The sequence below is a fragment of the Micromys minutus genome (genome assembly GCF_963924665.1).
Source record: "Micromys minutus genome assembly, chromosome: 23".
In the NCBI taxonomy this organism is placed as follows: Eukaryota; Metazoa; Chordata; class Mammalia; order Rodentia; family Muridae; genus Micromys; species Micromys minutus.
This window is the reverse complement of record NC_137958.1, coordinates 925,446-943,881: the sequence shown is the minus strand read 5'-3', so window position 1 is coordinate 943,881 and position 18,436 is coordinate 925,446. Positions and strand designations below refer to the sequence as shown.

The window sequence follows — 18,436 nt, the reverse complement described above, 5'->3', positions numbered from 1 at the left end:
AAGTGGACCACACAATGACATTAATGGTTGCTAGGTACAGACAGATGGACACAGTGGGTAACAGCATGTTGGGGGCTCTAAGGACAGTCCAGGCTCCAGTACCCAAGGCATGTTGAATGAGACTCTCTGAAGAGATTCAGAGGCTGTGGTAAAGGTGAACTCCACAAGGACAGGGAGGGGTGACAGCAGCCAGTCCCACTCCCAGACAAGAGAGTACGGGTGTGCACGGTGTAATGCAGCCAGTCCCACTCCCAGACAAGAGAGTACGGGTGTGCATGGTGTAATGCAGCCAGTCCCACTCCCAGACAAGAGAGTATGGGTGTGCACGGTGTAATGCAGCCAGTCCCACTCCCAGACAAGAGAGTAAGGGTGTGCACGGTGTAAGGTATTGACTTTAATATCAATACGAACAAAATGAGAGCTGTTAACTCACTGAGTGAGAAGCCCCCAGAGTGCCTGTCAGTATCTGTGAGGGGGGAGATGCAAAGTAAATGGCTACATCCCACCACCATCACCTCCTTCCCTGCCTTACCCATCTGTTCCAGTCATGTTGGAAGGATGTGTGCCAACATTAGCTCCAACTAAGGGGCTAGGTTGGGACCCCCCCTTTTTGCAGTGAGTGTTGGGGCTACCAAGACACAAGGAAAGAGACTGCATGGCCTTAAGTTAAGGGAAAGAGACTTAACATAAGCTGTGTGGTTAACTTAACATCACACCGTTTGCACTTCTTTAGAGTGGGTAACTGTGGCCTGATCTATGAGCAAAATTGCCGGCTACTCTGTTACTAACACTGGGAGAAGAAGAGTTCCAGATATGAAGAGTCCGTTACAAAATTATCAATCTACAGTGGATAGAAAGGGAAAACAGACAGCGATTAAGCGTTTAGCACTGACAAATGGAGAAGTCTACTCACAGATGACAGGAACATGAGACCATGGGTGGGTTTTATTCTGAAGAATTGCTTACTCTGATGTGCGGTGGGGTCAGCAGGAGGGTACACCATTCCACCCTGTCCATACCTGCTTGGGGGCAGGGCTATCACAAAAAGTGCAGAGCCAACCCAGCGAGGGCCCAGTGAGGGAGGGGTTAAGCTGCGGTTGAGCAGACCTGGCTGTGGTCCAGAGTATGCCTGGGTTCTGTGATGTGGCTACTCAGATTAATTCGCCAACACTGCATGGGAACTCCTATTTTCTCCACTTCGTTGGCAGTTTTCAAGTGACCTAACCCAATCTGAGGAGTGGTTAGGCATTGTAATTGAGCTGACATCTCATATAGCAACTTGGATTTGCTTTTTCCTGTTGGCTAATGAAACTCATCATTTTAAAATGGATTCGCCGGCATAAGCATCTATTTCAGAAAGTGTCTGTTCGGATTACTTGCCCCTCCCCCTTTTCATGTGGATGATTAGTTTTGTTAGAGGAACTTGTGTATTACCGATAGTAATCCTTTGTCTGTCTGGTAAGAGGCTGGCAAATATTTCCTCCCGTTGCCTCTGTGTTTGCTTTGGGAAAACTTTTGGTTTTGTGTAATCACATTTTCTCTTTTGCTTCCTTTAATCTAGGTCACACTTTATAGAATCCATTGTCTGTACCTTTATCTTGAAGTGCCTCCTCCACATTTTAAATCTTGCATTTAGATATCTGGTCCATGTTAGGTTTTGCACAGCTTTGCAGACAAGAGTCAAAGTTCTGTATTTCTCGTCTGGACATAGTTTTCCCAGCACCATTTTTCTGAAGAGGGTAATTTTTTCCAATGCAGGATTTTTGGGTTTTGGGTTTTTCTTGGGGGGGGGGTTGGTTTTTTTTTGTTGTTGTTTTTGTTTTTGTTTTGTTTTGTATTTTTGTCAAGAAATGGTGGCTATGGATGTATAAGTGAAGGTTGTCCTGATGCTGTTTTCTGACTTTAATTTTGCTTCCTCAAGAGGGGCTGCCTTTCAACGAGCAGTCACTCACATACTCAGGTGACATCATGCGGATCTTCTGCCCATTTTTACTGACTTAACAAAGGAAAAAGCCTGTGTTGGGTGGTGGAAGTAAACCGTGGGATGGGAAGTCTGGGAGAGGAAGAGGGGAAGAGAGGCGAGGGAGGAGCGGAGGAGGAAGAGAAGATGGAGCAGAACCACCCCTCGGCTGGGAGAAACTGCAAGCAGCTGGGGTCTCACAGCTGGGGAACAGGTGACCGAGCTGCCCACTCTAGACTCATAGCTTAGAAATAACGGGATTGTGCTTTTATACAGGTCTATTGGGGGTGGAAATTAATTCAATGGGTAGGTTTGTTTTTGTTTTTATGTCAGTGTTGGTGACGATAGTTCTTAGTGCTGCTCTAAGTGAGGCACCTCGATGACCCGGCTTTGGTCTTTTTCTCCAGCTTGCAGGCCTGGAGGGACAGCTCCACAGTTTAAGGTGCCTGTCACTCTTGCAGAGCTCCCAACTGCAGTTTCTGGTACCCACATCTCTGGATACTCACCTCTAGTTCCAGCTCCCAGGGCTCTGACACCCTCTTCTGTCCACTTCAGGCACACACAGACAGAAACACTCACATAAATAAAAATCAAAAAATATTTTTAAAGAGCATTTAATAGAGGTATCTGTTGTCCATCTGGCTTTACTTCAACATAAATAGAGCATTTTCCTTCGGAAACATAAGCTGAGGTGGATAAGGAACAGCAATGGAAGACACTTGATGTCACACACCGTCCTCAACATGTTGGCGATGATTCCGAGGACGAGTCTGGCGGCGGGTCAGGGCTCAGGCCCAGGGCAGGAGTGGGGGAAAACGCCTTGCAGGTCAAAGGCTCTGCTCAAGTCCAAGGGCTGCACCTGTGAGCCTCTGCTCAGCTTCATCTTCCTCACACAGCCCCGGAACGACGCCCGACTGCTCAGGCAGTTCTGTTTGACGTGGGCTGTTCAGGGAGAAAGACACACGTGCTGCTTAAGTTTGTTGGGTTAGGGTAAGGTGTGTGTTAGAGATAAAAATAATCTCAAGTGGATCCTCCAATCAGAATGCTTCCCACCCACATGGCTTTAGTGGATAGCAGAAGTCCTGGGAACTTTTAACAGGCAGTAACTTGAAGCCATAGTTGGGACACTATGTGAAAAGTCACATCACAGGTGTTGAGGATCTGCCATTATTTCTTGGGACATTTCAAATGCCAATTTGGTGCGAGTCTATGAGTCCAATTTATCCCTGTGATTTAGACTTTAACCTTGAGGTCACCGAGGACAAAGGTAGGGTCATGTAGCTTACCTTCAGGACAGAGCCAGCATTCTCAGTGAGAAACTTGTATGTGACAGGGTTAATGCTAAATTTCTCAAGAAAGTTTAAGCACAGTACTTCAATCAGCTTTTCTAAAACAGTGGGACTTGTTATTAAACTATGTATCTTTCAACCTCTATCCCATGATCCTTTGCGCCCACACCTCACCCTTTGAGCCTGCTGTGTAGATAAATTGAACAGGGAGTCACACATACCAGGATAGCCACCCACATAAATGGGATCGTTAGTGTCTGCTGAGGTGGAATGGGGGTGGGGGCTTTCAGCCCTAACGGCGTTCCCATCCACTGTCAGGACGATGCGGTGCTTGCTTTTGTGGGCTTGGAGCGTGTGCCACTTCCCGTCACAGAGAGCTCTGGTGGCTCTGGGCTCGTAGGTGGCTGTTATCCTTCCAGCACCATTGTTGACGTGAAATGAGACCTGGAAAATGCAAATACTTAAGTGAGTCTTTCTGGGTCGGGGCCACTGCCTTTCCTCGCTGGCTCTGTGCCAGCAGGCCCGGAGCACAGCCTTCGTGAATGTTCTCAGAGTGGGGGACTCATGGGATTCTGGAAACATGACAAAGAGTGACGGTGGAGAGTCACCTCCTAAAGGTCGGGGACTCCATCCCAGCCCCACAGTTCTGAAGCCGCTGCTCTCAGGCCTCTGCGGGACATTTCAACATTCTGCAGTTTCCACAGATGCTGAACACTGACTGCATGTGTGCACGGTCACTTGACTGAACACGGACTGCATGTGTGCACGGTCACTTGATAGCTTCCCTGACCAAGCACAGGTGCTCCACAGTGGTGAGCAGCAAACAAAGGCCAGGGCTTAGCAAAGGGCAGAGAGGGGACCTTAAGGAGACCGTTAAGTTAAAATGAGGTCACTATGGTGAACTTTAATCCAATCTGTGTCTTTATCAGAGGAATCAGGACACAGACACACAGAGCAAAGTCAGTGTGAAGGAACAGCCATGTACAGGCCAAGGAGTGAGGCCTCAAGAGAAACCAAGCCTACGAGCCTTAGACATCCAGCCTCCAGAGCTGCGAGGTCAATTCTGGGGTTCACAGCTCTACCGCCATGTGATTCTGACAGCTCAGGATGACTGAGGGAGGTGAGAAGAATTTCAAGCATGTTGTTCCAAGTTTCCCACACTGCCTACTGTGGGAAGTCAAGGACTCGATTGCTCCAAGATGTGGCTGACAAAGAGTCCAGAGCAGACAAAGTAGTAGACTAAGTGTTACCAGTACACTGAACTGAGGAGAGAGAGGGGGAAGGAAAGCCCATGGGCTGGAGAAGTTTAGGGTAGGGTGGGGGGGGGGATGAAAGAAGCCACAGGTACCAAGTGAGCCTGGTATGCTAACAGCCACCACAGTTAGCATCTGTCCCAAGTTTCTTTCGGACCAGACACCTAGGAGAGCACTATTTCAGAGCACACTGTGACACATTAAAGGTGTGTATTACAGGGGTTTGCAAAGAACACTAAATAAAGGTGAAAGGGGAGAGAAGAGAGGACGAGGGCCTGGAGCAACCATGGAGGAGACTGTATCACAGCAAGGGATGGATGTGCCAGGAAAGGTTGCACTCACTGGGCTCCCACCATGAAGGGGACATGGGAGGCTGAGATACAATAGCACCAGAGTTATAAAAAACACATTTTTAAACCAAAAAAGACAAACCAAGGTACAATATACTCAGTCCCCAAAGTAACGCTCTGTAATAAGAAATGACTTCTGCTATACACAACCTGCCTGGACTTTCAGGAAACCACACTGCATGAACTTAGTGTGCAACATTTCTAAAATGACAGTTGAGAGACAGACAGATCATTGACTGCCGAGCTGGAGGAAGGCAGGGCCTGGGGGCTGTGGTTACCAAGGAGCACCATGGGAGAAGGCTGCTGGCAATGCCATAGTTGCCGTGGATCTCGGTGGCAGCCATGGCTTCACTGGCATATCATGAGTTGCACACAGGCAGGTGCACACATGGTCCATCTTATGAAGTCCTGTGGCTTGTGACACTGTCCCGTGGAGATTCAGTGTGGGCCTGTATCTGACATGACTCTGAGGAGAAGCCTGGGAGTTTGTAAGTCTTTTTGCAACCCTGTGTGGCTCTGCTCACTTGCAAGTTGCACATACAGGGCACTAGATGGACACATTACTCTGGGTAATGTGCAGGCAGAAATGCCTGGGCATTATAGCTGCCGTTTTCATTCCAGATGTATGAAAAGGGGCTACTCTGGAAACAGCCTTCTAGGACTATCTGATTTTAAAATAGTAGCGGGAATTTCTTTTGTCTCCATTAGTTAAATAGATAATTAGGAACTTGAATCTAAGCATTTCCTCATTTCTTTCCTGCTCTGCCTCTGTGGGTGGGCGGGGCTTGCAGGTGGACCACCTTACCTTGCCATCTACAATCTCTAGGCCAATGGCATCCACTTTGGCACTGCTGATTCCCAGGAGGACGCCATTCTTAGAGGAAGTACGGAACTCCAGTGTGATATTTAAATCCAGTCGAACCTTGTAGCCTTCCTTGACTGGAAAACACAAGAAGGCACTATCACGGTGAGAAGCCATGGGCTGGGCTGGGCTGGGCTGGGCTGGACTGGGCTGGGCTGGGCTGGGCTGGGCTGGGCTGGGCTGGGCAAGCACTCAGGTGCTGGCCAAGTTCGAGACCTGGATCCAGCTGCATCCCCACCCAGCCCTCCAGGCTTCAGTGCTCACAAGAAGAAACAGTTCTTTTTTTGTGTGTTCGAAGGTGGAACCTTGCTATGTCATCATATGCCAGATTTGCAATCCTCCTGCCTCTGCTGCCTGAGTGCATTACCAAGCCCAGACAGAAGAAGCTGTTCTGTCATAAACTAGAACAGAGTGTGCGCAGAGACTTCCTTTATCTGCATCTGGTCCCTTGCGTCTTGGATACATCCAGCTTGCTAGTCTTTCCCAGTTAGTGTCTGAACCCGTTAACCTTGGAGGCACCGTTACTGTCGTACGAATACTGGCACAGAAAGGCAGGCGTGACCATTCCTGGCTAAAAGACAGACCGAGGGGCCCATTGCATCTATGCTCCCTGCCTCGTCTCGAACCAGAGCCGTGGTTCTTCCCAGTATTTCTTGTTCTTATTTTTAAACACATGCTACCATTACTATCATATGCATTGATATGCAACTTGAGATCCTCCTGCCTCAGCCTTCCAAACACTGGACTTACAGGTGCACACACCTGCTTTTTAATTGAAGGGTCTTTACTTACCTGGCTGGGAAATGTGCCCTACATAACCTCTGGCAACTTGCCGAGGACAAGACTGGTGCAGGCTCTGCGTGAACAGTTAGGCACAGACCAGAACATCAGATAAACAAGCACAGCCTTAGGCAGCCTCTCTAACAGGTCTTATCCTATCAGAAAGGGATCCACATCATTTCAGAGCACACACTAAATTCAAGGAGTTCCTTCCAGGCTGTTAACAGCACATACCAAGAGCTGCATATCCACTTCCTTCAAAGAAAGTGCCTTCCTGGGCCACCGCATAGCATTGGTCCACAGCAAAGGCAGAGGCAGGCCTGTCTTTATCCAGCGGTTGGCTGTTAACCATCACTTCCCCGATGCAGGCAGGGATGCTGTGGGTGATCTAAAGAGAGTGAGACGGGGAGGAGGTGGAGGTGATGGTGTGACAGGATAGTTTTCCTGTGCTTCATCAAGCCTCCCTCAATAGCACACACATCATGACTGTGTCTTGGTCTCTAAAGCTTAACTGGCAATTCCTGACCCAAACGCTCCCTTTGCTCTTTCAGTGATAATGCCCTGGACGTGTTTCCTCCCATTTTACTAAAACGCTGCATGAATCCAGAGTGCTTCTCTCATTAATGTACATGTGGAGATTTGCTGGGCTTTCCCCAAGTCACTGAGGGGTTTAGTGGCTGCAGCACAGGGCAAGTTCCTTAGCCACGCGTCAGAGAACACTGACTGGCTCTATGGAGCAGCCACACCACACGACCCACGTAGGACTTTCAAAGCCATCTAGTGAGCCCCCGGCTTATACAAAATAATTCAGACAAGAGCATTGGAGAATAATAGTCTTCCACAAGCCACTGCTTACAGTCCCGATATTCCTGGCCCTGTAGTGACCAGGAAGGCCTCCGAGGTACAGCTTCCCTTCCACATCCAGTGTGGTTGCATTGCCCACCACAGTCACACTGGGGGACTCTTGGCCGTCAACAGTCATGAAGCCCTTTCTTTTAATGTACTCTGTCTTGACCTACACGAGATGAAAAAATCCAGAATTAGCAAACCATTTGAGGAAATGTTAACAGAGGTGTGCTTGTGCTTAGGGGGTGTGTTCCTTATGTCAGTGAGAGCCCAGACTAAACCGTGTAGGATGACTGTGCCTGTGGCATGCTGCAGCGAAGAAGAGATTGAGGCTGGTAGAACATGGGGAGAAAACCAGAGCTTCAGAGCTCTGGTTCTCAGCAGATGCTCTGACGAGCAGTTCAGTCTTTCCAGACCGCTGAGGAGGTCTGAAGAAGACTGCCTCCCACAGACTCAAGTGTTTAACTAGGGAGTGGCCCTACTAGGAGGTATGGCCTTCTTGGAGGAGGTGTGACACTGTGGAGGCGGGCTAGGAGGTATGGCCTTCTTGGAGGAGGTGTGACACTGTGGAGGCGGGCTAGTGTGGCGGGCGATCTTTCCTCTTCTGCCTGCGGATTGAGATGTAGAACTCTAGGCTCCTTTCTCTAGCACCATGTCTGCCTATAAAGCCATGATGCTAATAGACTAAGCCTCTGAACTGTAAACCAGCCCCAGTTAAATGGTTTGCTTTATAAAATTGCCATAGTCATGGTGTCTTTTCACAGCAATGAAACTCAAAGACACTGGTTTCTTGCCAAGTCAAGAGCATTTCTGAGACCTTTGATTCTTTCGATCACCAGCTGTTGGGTGTTTATTGGGTGTTCAACATTGAACAAGAGTCTGGAGAAATTCAGGAAGTAGAAAAGGGCCCTGCTGGCAAGATGGGAGAGATGTCAAACATAAAAACATTGAGGGGTCAGATGCACAGATTTCCTTCAAGAAAATGGAATTGCTACCACAGATGCAGGGAGAAAGCTTGGAACATGTGACAGAGCCTCCTGGGGACTTACTGTGTGCCATTTGCCATCACTGAGCAGGGCAGGGTGAGAGACCTTGGTTCGGCCCTTGCCGAGGTCAAACATGAAGTGCAGGCGACCCTCGTGGAGCTGGAGTGTGGCGTAATCCATTTGGTTCTGATGAGCCACGTAGTAAATGAGGCCACTGGAGGAAAATGTCCGGATGCTCAGCTGCACCTGGAGCCTGAGGGAGAACAGGAAATCAGCACCAGTGATCAGGAAGGCAAGCTTCTGGTATTTAAGGTTAAGGTGACCTCCAAGAGAGAATCCATTGCTGCTTTATCGTAAGCCTTCCTTACAGTCTCCAGAGTGTCCACTGGCTTGTGCTCCCATCTGTGGCACAGGAGGCTGATGGGAATGTTCTGATATGGTAAATGAGAAGGAAACCAAGACTAGAATCACACCAGCACTGCACTGTGTCGCAGAGAAGCCCACTGGTAGTCATGCTAAGTAGTCAAGGTGGACAACTCTGAAAACATGACATTTTAGCTGAGCTCTGAATGACAAAAATGAGCAAGACTCCTATGTAGGTCATCAGAAAAGCCTTATTTTAGGACAAGGCAGAGTATGCTGACACACGGATCCTTGCCTGGGTCCACGTGGTTGCTGGACCTGTCTGGTATGAGCAAATTTGCTTATTTCATATGCTAACACCACACTTTCCTGACCATCCGTTAATGAGAACCTCAAAGAAAGCACAGGACAATGCTTACCTCCTCCGGACATCAGACTGATTAAGAGGGAGCACCAAGTGGCTGTTTTGTGAGAGGCCAAACTGGTGAGCACCTGCCACATACCCCGGAGCCGTGTCTACTGCGCACAGTTCCTGTAAGAAGTGCATAGGGACCCTGAGTCAGTGTAGCCAGGACCCCATTGACACAGACATGTTCTTCCATAAAGGAAATTTCCCAGAAGCCACTGTGTCAGAACAGCAGCTGCTACCCCTGTAGACTGACTTGTCTGGATCTCTGTTCTAAACTACCAGCCCCTCAGTGCCTTTCTCCGCGGAGAACAATCCGAACATCCTGCCATTCTCCACCACTACTCAAGTTCACTTTCCTTCAGATAGATATGGGAGCTGCTCCCTGGGATGTCCTTGGGCCTAAGGGATCATGAGGATGGCCCAAAGACATCTGTGGTCAAAAGGCAGCCACAGCTGGGATACCACAGGGAAACCACAGTGGCCTCAGGTCTCACAGGGCCTTAAATTCACATCCTATGTACAGGAAAGGGAGAGGAAAAACAGGGCTAAAGGGCCCCTGGACCCTGGCTAGAAGCCAAGAGCACAGGGCAGGGCCTTTGGCAATGCTGGCTGCCTCCACATTGTCTCATGCAGGATCCCGAGACTGTTACGTAGCTCAAGGCAGACATATACAACCAGGAAACCGTCCTGAACTCCTGGGCCCTGCAGAGATGGTGTTGCTTTGGAATAGCCGTACACCGTCTTCTACGGAATCAGAAGGCGAGAAAATACGATGACCAGATTCCACTGAATGGACCAAACTCCCGACCTTAAACACTGATGCACATACAGCGGCTCAAGCTATGTGCTTACTTCCAGGCTTCCCCACCTAAATCTGACACGACCATGAGTCACACAGACAAGAGCTTCTGCCTTTTCCCTGCCAGCTGTTTTATCAGAACCTTAAAGCCACTTCCCAGTCTCCAGAGACAAATGGCGCTCAGATATTCTCCCATCTGAAGAACTGGGAGGCAGGAAGAGGCCACAGCTGGTACACTGTCCCCTCCCTCCCAGCTTCAGTGGCCTCTTGGGACTCAGTTCCACTCTCTCTGTGTGCTCTCTTTGCCTCTCTTCAGCTGCTCTGACCCCTGAGTTCCCACTGCTTCCTGCCTCCAGCTCCAGCTTTCTCAGACTCCATTTGCCTGGGTCCACTCTCCCTAGTTTGTGGCTTTCTTCCTGACCAAACCTGATGATGCCACTGAAGGACATCGTGCTTACAGGCTCTGGTAGAGTTGGGGGTTCTGGAGGGAGTTCCCCATGTTCTCTGTGCAGGCCCACCATGGGTTCCTCTGTCAGCAAGCATGTGTCCAGCTCTACTTGTTCAGACCCAGTTGCATGGGTGAAGTCCAAAAGTCTACAGACAAACGAGAGAGCACTGGGAAGAAAGTACCATGGGGGGGCTTGGGAGCCCAGCCATTTGATTAAAATGGGTAATTAGAACCCATTTTAAACCATGGCTTCATTTCTCTTGGGGTAACCAAGCTTTCTATGGTTCACAGTGCCTGAGTCACACGGAGATACCATTTCTCTGTTTGGTTCTGATTAAAATAAGCACACACCCCTAAACCAGGGCAATGCTGGTAACCTGGATGTTCCTGAGCTCAGAGTACAGTCAGGACTGTCACCTGCTGTGGGCTGGGCAGTCAGGTCATCAAGTCTCTGGTTCCCACCCCACTGGGCAGCAGCTTCCACTTAACGCTGGTTCTTTATTCTGAACTGTGCTTGTCAGAGGCCTCACTACTTAGAAGCTCTAATGAAGGGTCTCATGGCAGCCTGGCTCTTGCTGGCGAGCATCTGGTGACTGTGTATAAATCTACAGATGTCTGAGCATGGCTCTGCTCTTACACTAGAGCCTGTGCAACTGCTGGCCACTCTTACTCTGTCCAGCGACTCCTAGAAGGTCACATCTCAGAGAAGGACACTGTGACTGTGAAAGACCCCTGCCACCTCTCAAGCTTACACCTTGAGCATCAGGGTCCCCTTGTGATCATGAAGTCCCTCCATAAACCTAGCAAGGATGGAATCAGTATCTCTCCTACCACTGAGCCCCTGTGATTTCCTGTAGGTAGATGCTGGGCTGTTGGTTCAGACACAATTTTTACCACTATTTCAATGTGACTAGAACTTGGGAGAAGGAGGAATAAAGTTACCTGTGTGTATAAGAATCCTGTTGTTCATAGAGAAGGGAGACATGCACAGTTTAACCACATAGCAACTGTCTTGGGGAAAGCCGTTAATAAGATGTAGCTGTTAGCAATCCAGCTGAGTTATCTGAGAGGTACACTTAAGGATGGGGATGCAACTCAGGGGTAACTACCCAACATGCATCAAAGCTCAGCTCAGTGCTCCACACTACACACAAAAAGGCAGGCAGTGATGATTTTTCTCTAAGTTCAATCTGATGTTCAGATCTAACTACCATGCTGACCCTATAACATCCGCTGTCATGATAGGCCGAGGAGTTTCTTTATAATGGGAGAGCTTAGCGAACACCTCCACAGCCCACTCAGAAGGCAGATACAAAACACAAGAACATGTCGGGAGCCACACTCACTGAGCATCCAGGACCACGTTTTTAATACAGCCGTGGAACGAAGTCCGCATCCGAAGCATTGGGGTCCCCTTGTCCTCTGGAAGCCCCCCTATGTACAGGTTGGACATGTTGATTGTCCTTCCTTCTGTTAACGGGCCCAACTTCATTTCTATGGGACTGTTCTCGTCCAGTTGTATGGTGATAACTCTACCAGATCAAAGAAGAAAATGAGTTTTGTTTTTTAAAGTACAATGCAGAGCCCCATTTTCATATGTACTTCTAGCAAGTTCCTTTGGAATGATAAATTTTTCTACAGATAAATGTTAGTGTGGGATTGTATGTGAATCCAAAAAAAAAAAAAAAAAAAAAAAAAAGAAAGAAAAAGAAAATTTGAAGCTCAACATCTAACATCCAAGAATAACACCCATGCACCACCAAGCTTGATTGAGTATTAGAGATAGGCGGGTGCATTCAAACACCTACTGTGAAGACACCCAGTGGGCCTCACACAAGGTCTACAGCTGCAGATGCAGATACACAGAATGCTGACAGATGCTTACTGCCCACCTAAACCAGCCTGCTGCTCCTCGCCACATTCATCCGGGCATAAGCAGTTTCTATCAGGCTTAAACAGAGAGCAAAGGTAAGGTTCTCAGCTACGACCATTTCCCAAGCACAGCACTGCAAACCAGAAGAGAGCTGACAGTAAGAACTGTGACTGGCAATGACTTCCTGCCAACCACCCCCATCATGCAGGGTGTCAATCACACTGAGTGCTGATCACACAGGGTGTTAATCACACCAGGTGTCAATTACCACCCAGTGTCCTGTCCCACAAGCTAAGGAGCTTCATTTCAGCCTCCTGACCTGACACAAAGTCCCGGGAGCCAAGTACCTCCGATTCCTAAGCAGGGAGATGGAATGCTCCTGTCCATCGCTGTAGGAGCCGGTGGGGGCGTGCAGGAGGGCCTTCCTCATACTGGTCCCATCCCCAGGACTGACGTGCACTTCAATGTGGCCTTCAACCAGCAGGATGGAGAAGAAGGGCTGATGGAAACATTATTCAAAACAAAAAGCATTACTGAGGGGCCTGTAATGTTGCACATCTTGTACAAGTGATGTAGGCCCTGTGACATAAGGTAAGGGCTTAGGAGAGTCACCATCACTCATGGTATTTTGGAATTTGATGTGCTATGCTCCAGTCTGCGTCACTCTGCAACCTGCTGTTCTTGGCCCTGTGGTCCCTCCACAGATTTCTATTTCTGCAAGGCCCCATGCTTACTGTTTACTGCCTCCTGATGCAGGAGACTAATATTTTTCACTGAAGAGACCTGGGCAGCTTAATCAGGTTCTCTGAAGCTTTTGTGACCGTGATGTTTAAGAAGCAGCATCCACTTTGCAGGTGCGTGGTGGTATCACACAGCCTTGTCTTGAGCAACAGGGCATATGTTCCCTGAGCTGCACAGCCTCTCCGTCCTCAAGACCTCAGGCTAGTGTTCTCCACACTTCCCTTCAGTTCTGTGAGAGCATGGCACCCTCTTGTGGGGAATCAAACTCTGGAAAATGTCTTCCCTGCTTTCTGCTGCCACCGGGCACTCGTCACAGACCATTTCGGTCTCGCCCCTCCCTTCGCACTTCTAACAAAACCTAATCTCCCCACCCCAAAGAATGTAAGGAAAGGGTTTTCACTCTGCAGACGGAAGGACACCCAGGCTCTGTCCTGAGGAGCTACTTTAGTCTGAGGGCAGCAGCCTTTCACCCACCCCTAGAAGTGGGATATGGATCATGCCACGCGACAAAGGAAATCTTGGGTCTGAGAGCAGAATATTTGACAGTCCTAACTTCCACTCACTAATTTAAAAAGCAGGCATTGATCACTGTCTGTAAGCAGCTATAGTAAACGTGTGAGGTAGAAAGTGCCCACACACGCTTTCAGACTGCTCTACATCCATGGGCCACGCTACTTACCACATGAGCCTGAGACCCGCCGGCCTTCTCTGCACCCTTGCCCAGGGCGACCAGGATGACCCCGCTGCTGTTCCTGGTGGTGAATGTGGCCAGCAGGGATGACTCTGGTGATAGCGACTTGGGAGGCATCTCCACATAGCCGCCTCCCAGGAAGCTCACACTCTGGATAGGCTGGTAAGGGAGAAGAGAGCAGTTGGCCTGCCGCTTGCATCTCACCCACCCTCAGGCTGAGAGACTGCGGCTTTATTATGCCGATAAACCACCAGGCACCAATGGAAACCCATCCAGAGCCAATGACCATGCTTGCTTCCCACCTCCAGTGTGCAGCCTTTTCTCACTCCGTAGGAATTTCTCAGCAAATCGAAGGTGGACCTAGATATCTCCAGGTTCTTGATACAGCCCACATAGCTTCTGCTGCTGACCCCTTTCCTGGAGGCAAGGACATGAGAACCATTCACACACTGGGTAGGGGAGGCCTGAAATTTCCACACAACTGCCCCACAGTTTCACATCATACCTCACAGTCTTAGAGTGAGGTAATCCACCCACGTAAATCAGGTCTTTTTCCAGCCGATTGAGGTCAGAAGCAGCTCCTGGAGTTTCTCCTTGCTTTGTCTCCTTGTCACTGGTGTCATAGGCATCAAAGACAGCCAGCAGTCCTAGCAGGAGGGGAAGAGACCGTTAACACATCCCATTTATGGGAGCATGCTCTTTCTGAATCCTGCAAGTTTGACTGGCGTGTTCTGCACTGTTTGGTAACAGCAGGTGAGAGAAAAAAGGATGGATTTGATGCTTCTTTCCAAGTCTGTGCCTAACGAGAAATACCGAAGCCTCAGACAAATGGAATTATTCTTTGCTTCCAGCAATGGGCAGATACCATTGTTTCTCATTCCAGGGGCTAAGGTAGCTTTCTATCAAATATCAACCAAATATCAGTCAAGAGTGCACCTGTGGCCGCGTGACGGCTGGGTGATGAGGATGATGCGGTCTACTATCATTAAGATGGAGCACGGAGCTAACGGACACATAACCACTGGCTTTAGAGTGGCAGCCAGCACCACAGATGGCCACCCTGGGCACCAACCTTGCTTCCGGTTCCGCTGGAAGGCGATTTTATACCACGTTCCATTGTTATACCGCCTGTCCGTCATAAGCGTGAGGGGTCCTGACCCCAGGTCCACCATCACTTTGACCCTGCCACGGTGCAGTTCGATGGACAGGAAGTCCTTCTGTGAAGGAAAAGTCTTCTCTGAAGATACATCTTTATCTCTAGGTTTTCCCACCCCAGTTAGGGGAGAAGTAAACCCTTAGCATCAAACTAGGGGGTGAACCTGGCCTCATAGCTAGTCTGTTACATAAAAACCTAGCAGCTTTGTGGAATATTACCAATAAACTAAGTGCTATGCCTTGTCCCCACAATCCAGTGTTAGTAGAACGGGACTCTCTTTGTGTGTTTTTTTGTTAAATTCCTGAGTAGGCTGTTTCTAAAAATGGCCAGCATACAAGATGCAAAGGAAACCATTCCTGTAGATGAGATTCAAATGAAGCTACTTTGGTGGCTGGAGTCATGGCTTAGTGGTTAAGGGCACTGGCTGCTCTTGCAGAGGATCCAGGTTCAATTCCCAGAACCTGTCCAGCAGCTCACAACCACCTGTAACTCCAGTCCTAGGGGATCCAATGCCCTCTTCTGGCCTCAGTGGGCAAGAGGCATGCTTATGGTACATAGATACGCAGAAGGGAAACTATTCATACACACAAAATATAAGAAAAGTAATTTTTAAAAGTGAGGCCACTATGGTTACACGAAGAACAAGAGATGATCTAAACTGGAGCGTCACAGGAAGTGTTTGACTGGAGGGGCTTCTGCTCTTCTGCCTCCCTGCATTCCATGGCCGTTCTTTCTGAGTGTGTGTTCCTTGGTAAGTGATTTCTAATGAGAACCTATACAGTGTGTGTGTGTGTGTGTGTGTGTGTGTGTGTGTGTGTGTGTGTGTGTGTGTGTGTGTAGATTACAGTAGTAAAGACTTGTAGAAACTGGCTCAGAAACCTTGACAAGATCAGGCTGGTGATGTTTCCTCAGGGAATATGGAAACAATCCCTGGAGACTGCAGCTAACCACCTGCTTCTGCGATTTACTCCCCCCCTGTAGGTAACTCCAGAGTGGAACTGACTGACAGGGACCTACATGAAGCAGTGTTTGGGGACGTCACCCACACTGGGAGAGAAGTCTCCATCCTACATTGGTCTTGGGGACTTGTTCTCCTGTTATTAACTTCTCATTCACTCTCCTGTAAGTGAAACCCCAAACCTTACTGTTTCTCCTACAAGCTGTGGTGGAAGCGTCTCTCTGCTCTGTGGGCACACTTTGTGGAGTGAATGAGCATTTGCTCACCTCTGGCAAGGGAAACTCACAGCAGACAGGCAATGTCAAGGCAATGGTTCTGCACACAGAGGGCCAAGTGCTGCAGAAACTTACGGTGCCGTTTGAAGCCAGGTAGAAAAGAAGCCCGTTCGGGGAGAAGGTGCTGAAGAGAATTAGTATCTGTGTCACCGTGGGCCGGAGTGTCTTCTCCACAACTGCGTACCCACTCCCATCAAAATGGAAGGAAGCATCGTCGTTCTGGGAGCTGCAAGGTAGAAGCCATGAAATACGTCCATGCCCAGGAGAGCGACAAGGAATCTCCTCATCCCAGGCCACAGGAGAGACTCGTCTCCATCATCGAGAGCGAGTATAAAACTCAAGCTAAGTTGTACCTTTGAACCTGTGAAAACTGAAGTATTCTAAAGTCAGAACAGCTCTGCACACTGACAGACAGGATATGAGGGAAATTATGTATACACCATGAGACCTTTGCATAAGAAAAAAAGATGTTTGAAGATACGTGGAATAATCTCAGGCTCTGCATTTGGTATATATGATAAAAAATAGTCTGTGTCTAGATTTGGATTCTGCCTCTAGGAAACTTCATTATGGTATATGCAATTACTCCCCAAATCCCAAAATACAACTGTAAAATCCCAAACTCGTCAGAGAGGAGAGGACATTTAAGCTGTATCTCACAGGGTATTTTTTCACACAGGACAAACCTACATCGGCGAGAGCCCAGCTGCTTTGTAAGAGAGTTTGTGCAAGCAGCCATTACGATATGTAGAATTAGAAAAATGCTGATATTATGTAAGAGTATCTAGCAACACATAAAAAGACAGATTAGGGAATTATCCAGTCTAGTTGACAATATAACCAAATATAATCATTAACCTGAGGACTATTACAGACTGTACCAACAACCTAACACTGGTAAGTGACACCAGGTAGGAGCACACTGTGTCCCTTTTGTCTGCTGCAATAGGCTGCGTGTGGGCTAATGCTTTGGTTTAGCAGGATTGCATGATGCATGTGTGCATGTGTGTGTCTGTGTGGATTGCATGATGCATGTGCGTGTCTGTGTGTCTGTGTGTGTGTGTGAGTGGCTAAAATGAAAATAGTCACTTTAAAAACTCAGACACAAGGTATCAGTCTATACATATATTAGCACTGGCCAAAATACATCCTACATGAAGCAACTCTTAATGATCCCATTGTTATAAAGGGCTTAAGATTCAGTTCCTTTAGGAAACATTACAGCTGTAGCCTATTTGTTAGGTAAGGGTAGCCTGTGCATCATTAGCATGCTAAAAATGAGCTTAAAGCTCTGAGAGCATCATGACAGTTATATCTATACTTATACCTATCTATATATGTATCTATCTGTCTATCTACAGCTCTATCCATCTGTCTGTCTGTCCATCCATCCGTCCATCTACGGAAACAGAGCCTCTATGCAGCCCTCACAGAGATCCACGTGCCTTTATCTCCTGAGTGATGGGATTAAATGCAGGTGCCACCACACCTGGCTATATTTGATATTTTAACTTGACATTTTTCACACACACACACACACACACACACACACACACACACACACACACACACACACATATACATAGCATAGCTCCTCTACTGTGTCTTTTTTCTTTTCATTTTAAAAACATGTATTATTATCCTACCAAGCTAGGGCTGTCTGAAACCTTGTTCAATATATTGGTCAATGCAGTATAAGCACTGCAAGCAGATTTGTTCATTCCGGGTCCCGGATTATCTGAATCAGTCATTCACCTGCTCCTGTAGCCAGCTGGTTCCCAGGCCAGCAGCAGGACACAGAGGTCAGGGGCATCCAGACCCTTCTTCCTCTGGTAGGATGGCAGGGGTCATGGAGACTGAAACTGGAGGATGCACACAAAACGGACATCCTTCCCACAGTGAAGAAGAACCAACATCTTCCGTTTAAACTGGCGGAAGTAGAGGGACAGAGCCCCAGGGTTGAGTCTATTTTCAGATTTACTAAATTGCTGGAAATATGTCTTGGTTAGACATGTGGTTTGAGAAAAAGGATGCATCAGAGTTCAGAAGCTGTTCTTTCCAACTGTGTTTCCTGCAACAACCCTCGGATGCTCACATGGAACTCAGTATCACATTCTCGCTGGGAGGCCAGTGACGGCCACTGGCTCGGAGTTTCACTCACATTTATAAAGTTTTACACATGCACACTGCACGCTGACCCTGAGGACCTGGGGGTGAGTAAGAGATGTCTGGAAGATACCGAACTTCAGGTAAAGAGGAAAATTCACCAAAAGTCGCCAAGGAAACCTTGGTAGAGGACCTCGGTCAGCAGCCTGAGAAAGTTGTACTGCAACTTTGTGTTAGCTCAATGGCTGCCATCACCGAGAGTCCCCTCAACCGTTTACGGGAATATAGACT

The 18,436-nt window shown here is 48.3% G+C and overlaps 1 protein-coding gene across 1 annotated transcript in view; it reads right to left on the bottom strand.

Moving 5' to 3' along the window:
- Positions 1-2,741: 2,741 nt before the first annotated feature.
- The window catches only part of LAMA1 (laminin subunit alpha 1), a gene marked incomplete at both ends in the record, with an annotated part of 114,882 nt that continues 99,187 nt past the window's right edge, over positions 2,742-18,436 (bottom strand). Inside the window, 15 exons of the mRNA XM_080936531.1 lie at positions 2,742-2,902; positions 3,471-3,693; positions 5,658-5,791; positions 6,729-6,882; positions 7,351-7,509; positions 8,390-8,579; positions 9,109-9,221; positions 10,356-10,491; positions 11,692-11,877; positions 12,566-12,717; positions 13,639-13,809; positions 13,953-14,067; positions 14,156-14,297; positions 14,723-14,867; positions 16,115-16,265. Of these exons, the coding sequence (XP_080792657.1) occupies positions 2,742-2,902; positions 3,471-3,693; positions 5,658-5,791; positions 6,729-6,882; positions 7,351-7,509; positions 8,390-8,579; positions 9,109-9,221; positions 10,356-10,491; positions 11,692-11,877; positions 12,566-12,717; positions 13,639-13,809; positions 13,953-14,067; positions 14,156-14,297; positions 14,723-14,867; positions 16,115-16,265 (2,332 nt within the window). The remainder of the gene's footprint in view (positions 2,903-3,470; positions 3,694-5,657; positions 5,792-6,728; positions 6,883-7,350; positions 7,510-8,389; positions 8,580-9,108; positions 9,222-10,355; positions 10,492-11,691; positions 11,878-12,565; positions 12,718-13,638; positions 13,810-13,952; positions 14,068-14,155; positions 14,298-14,722; positions 14,868-16,114; positions 16,266-18,436) is intronic.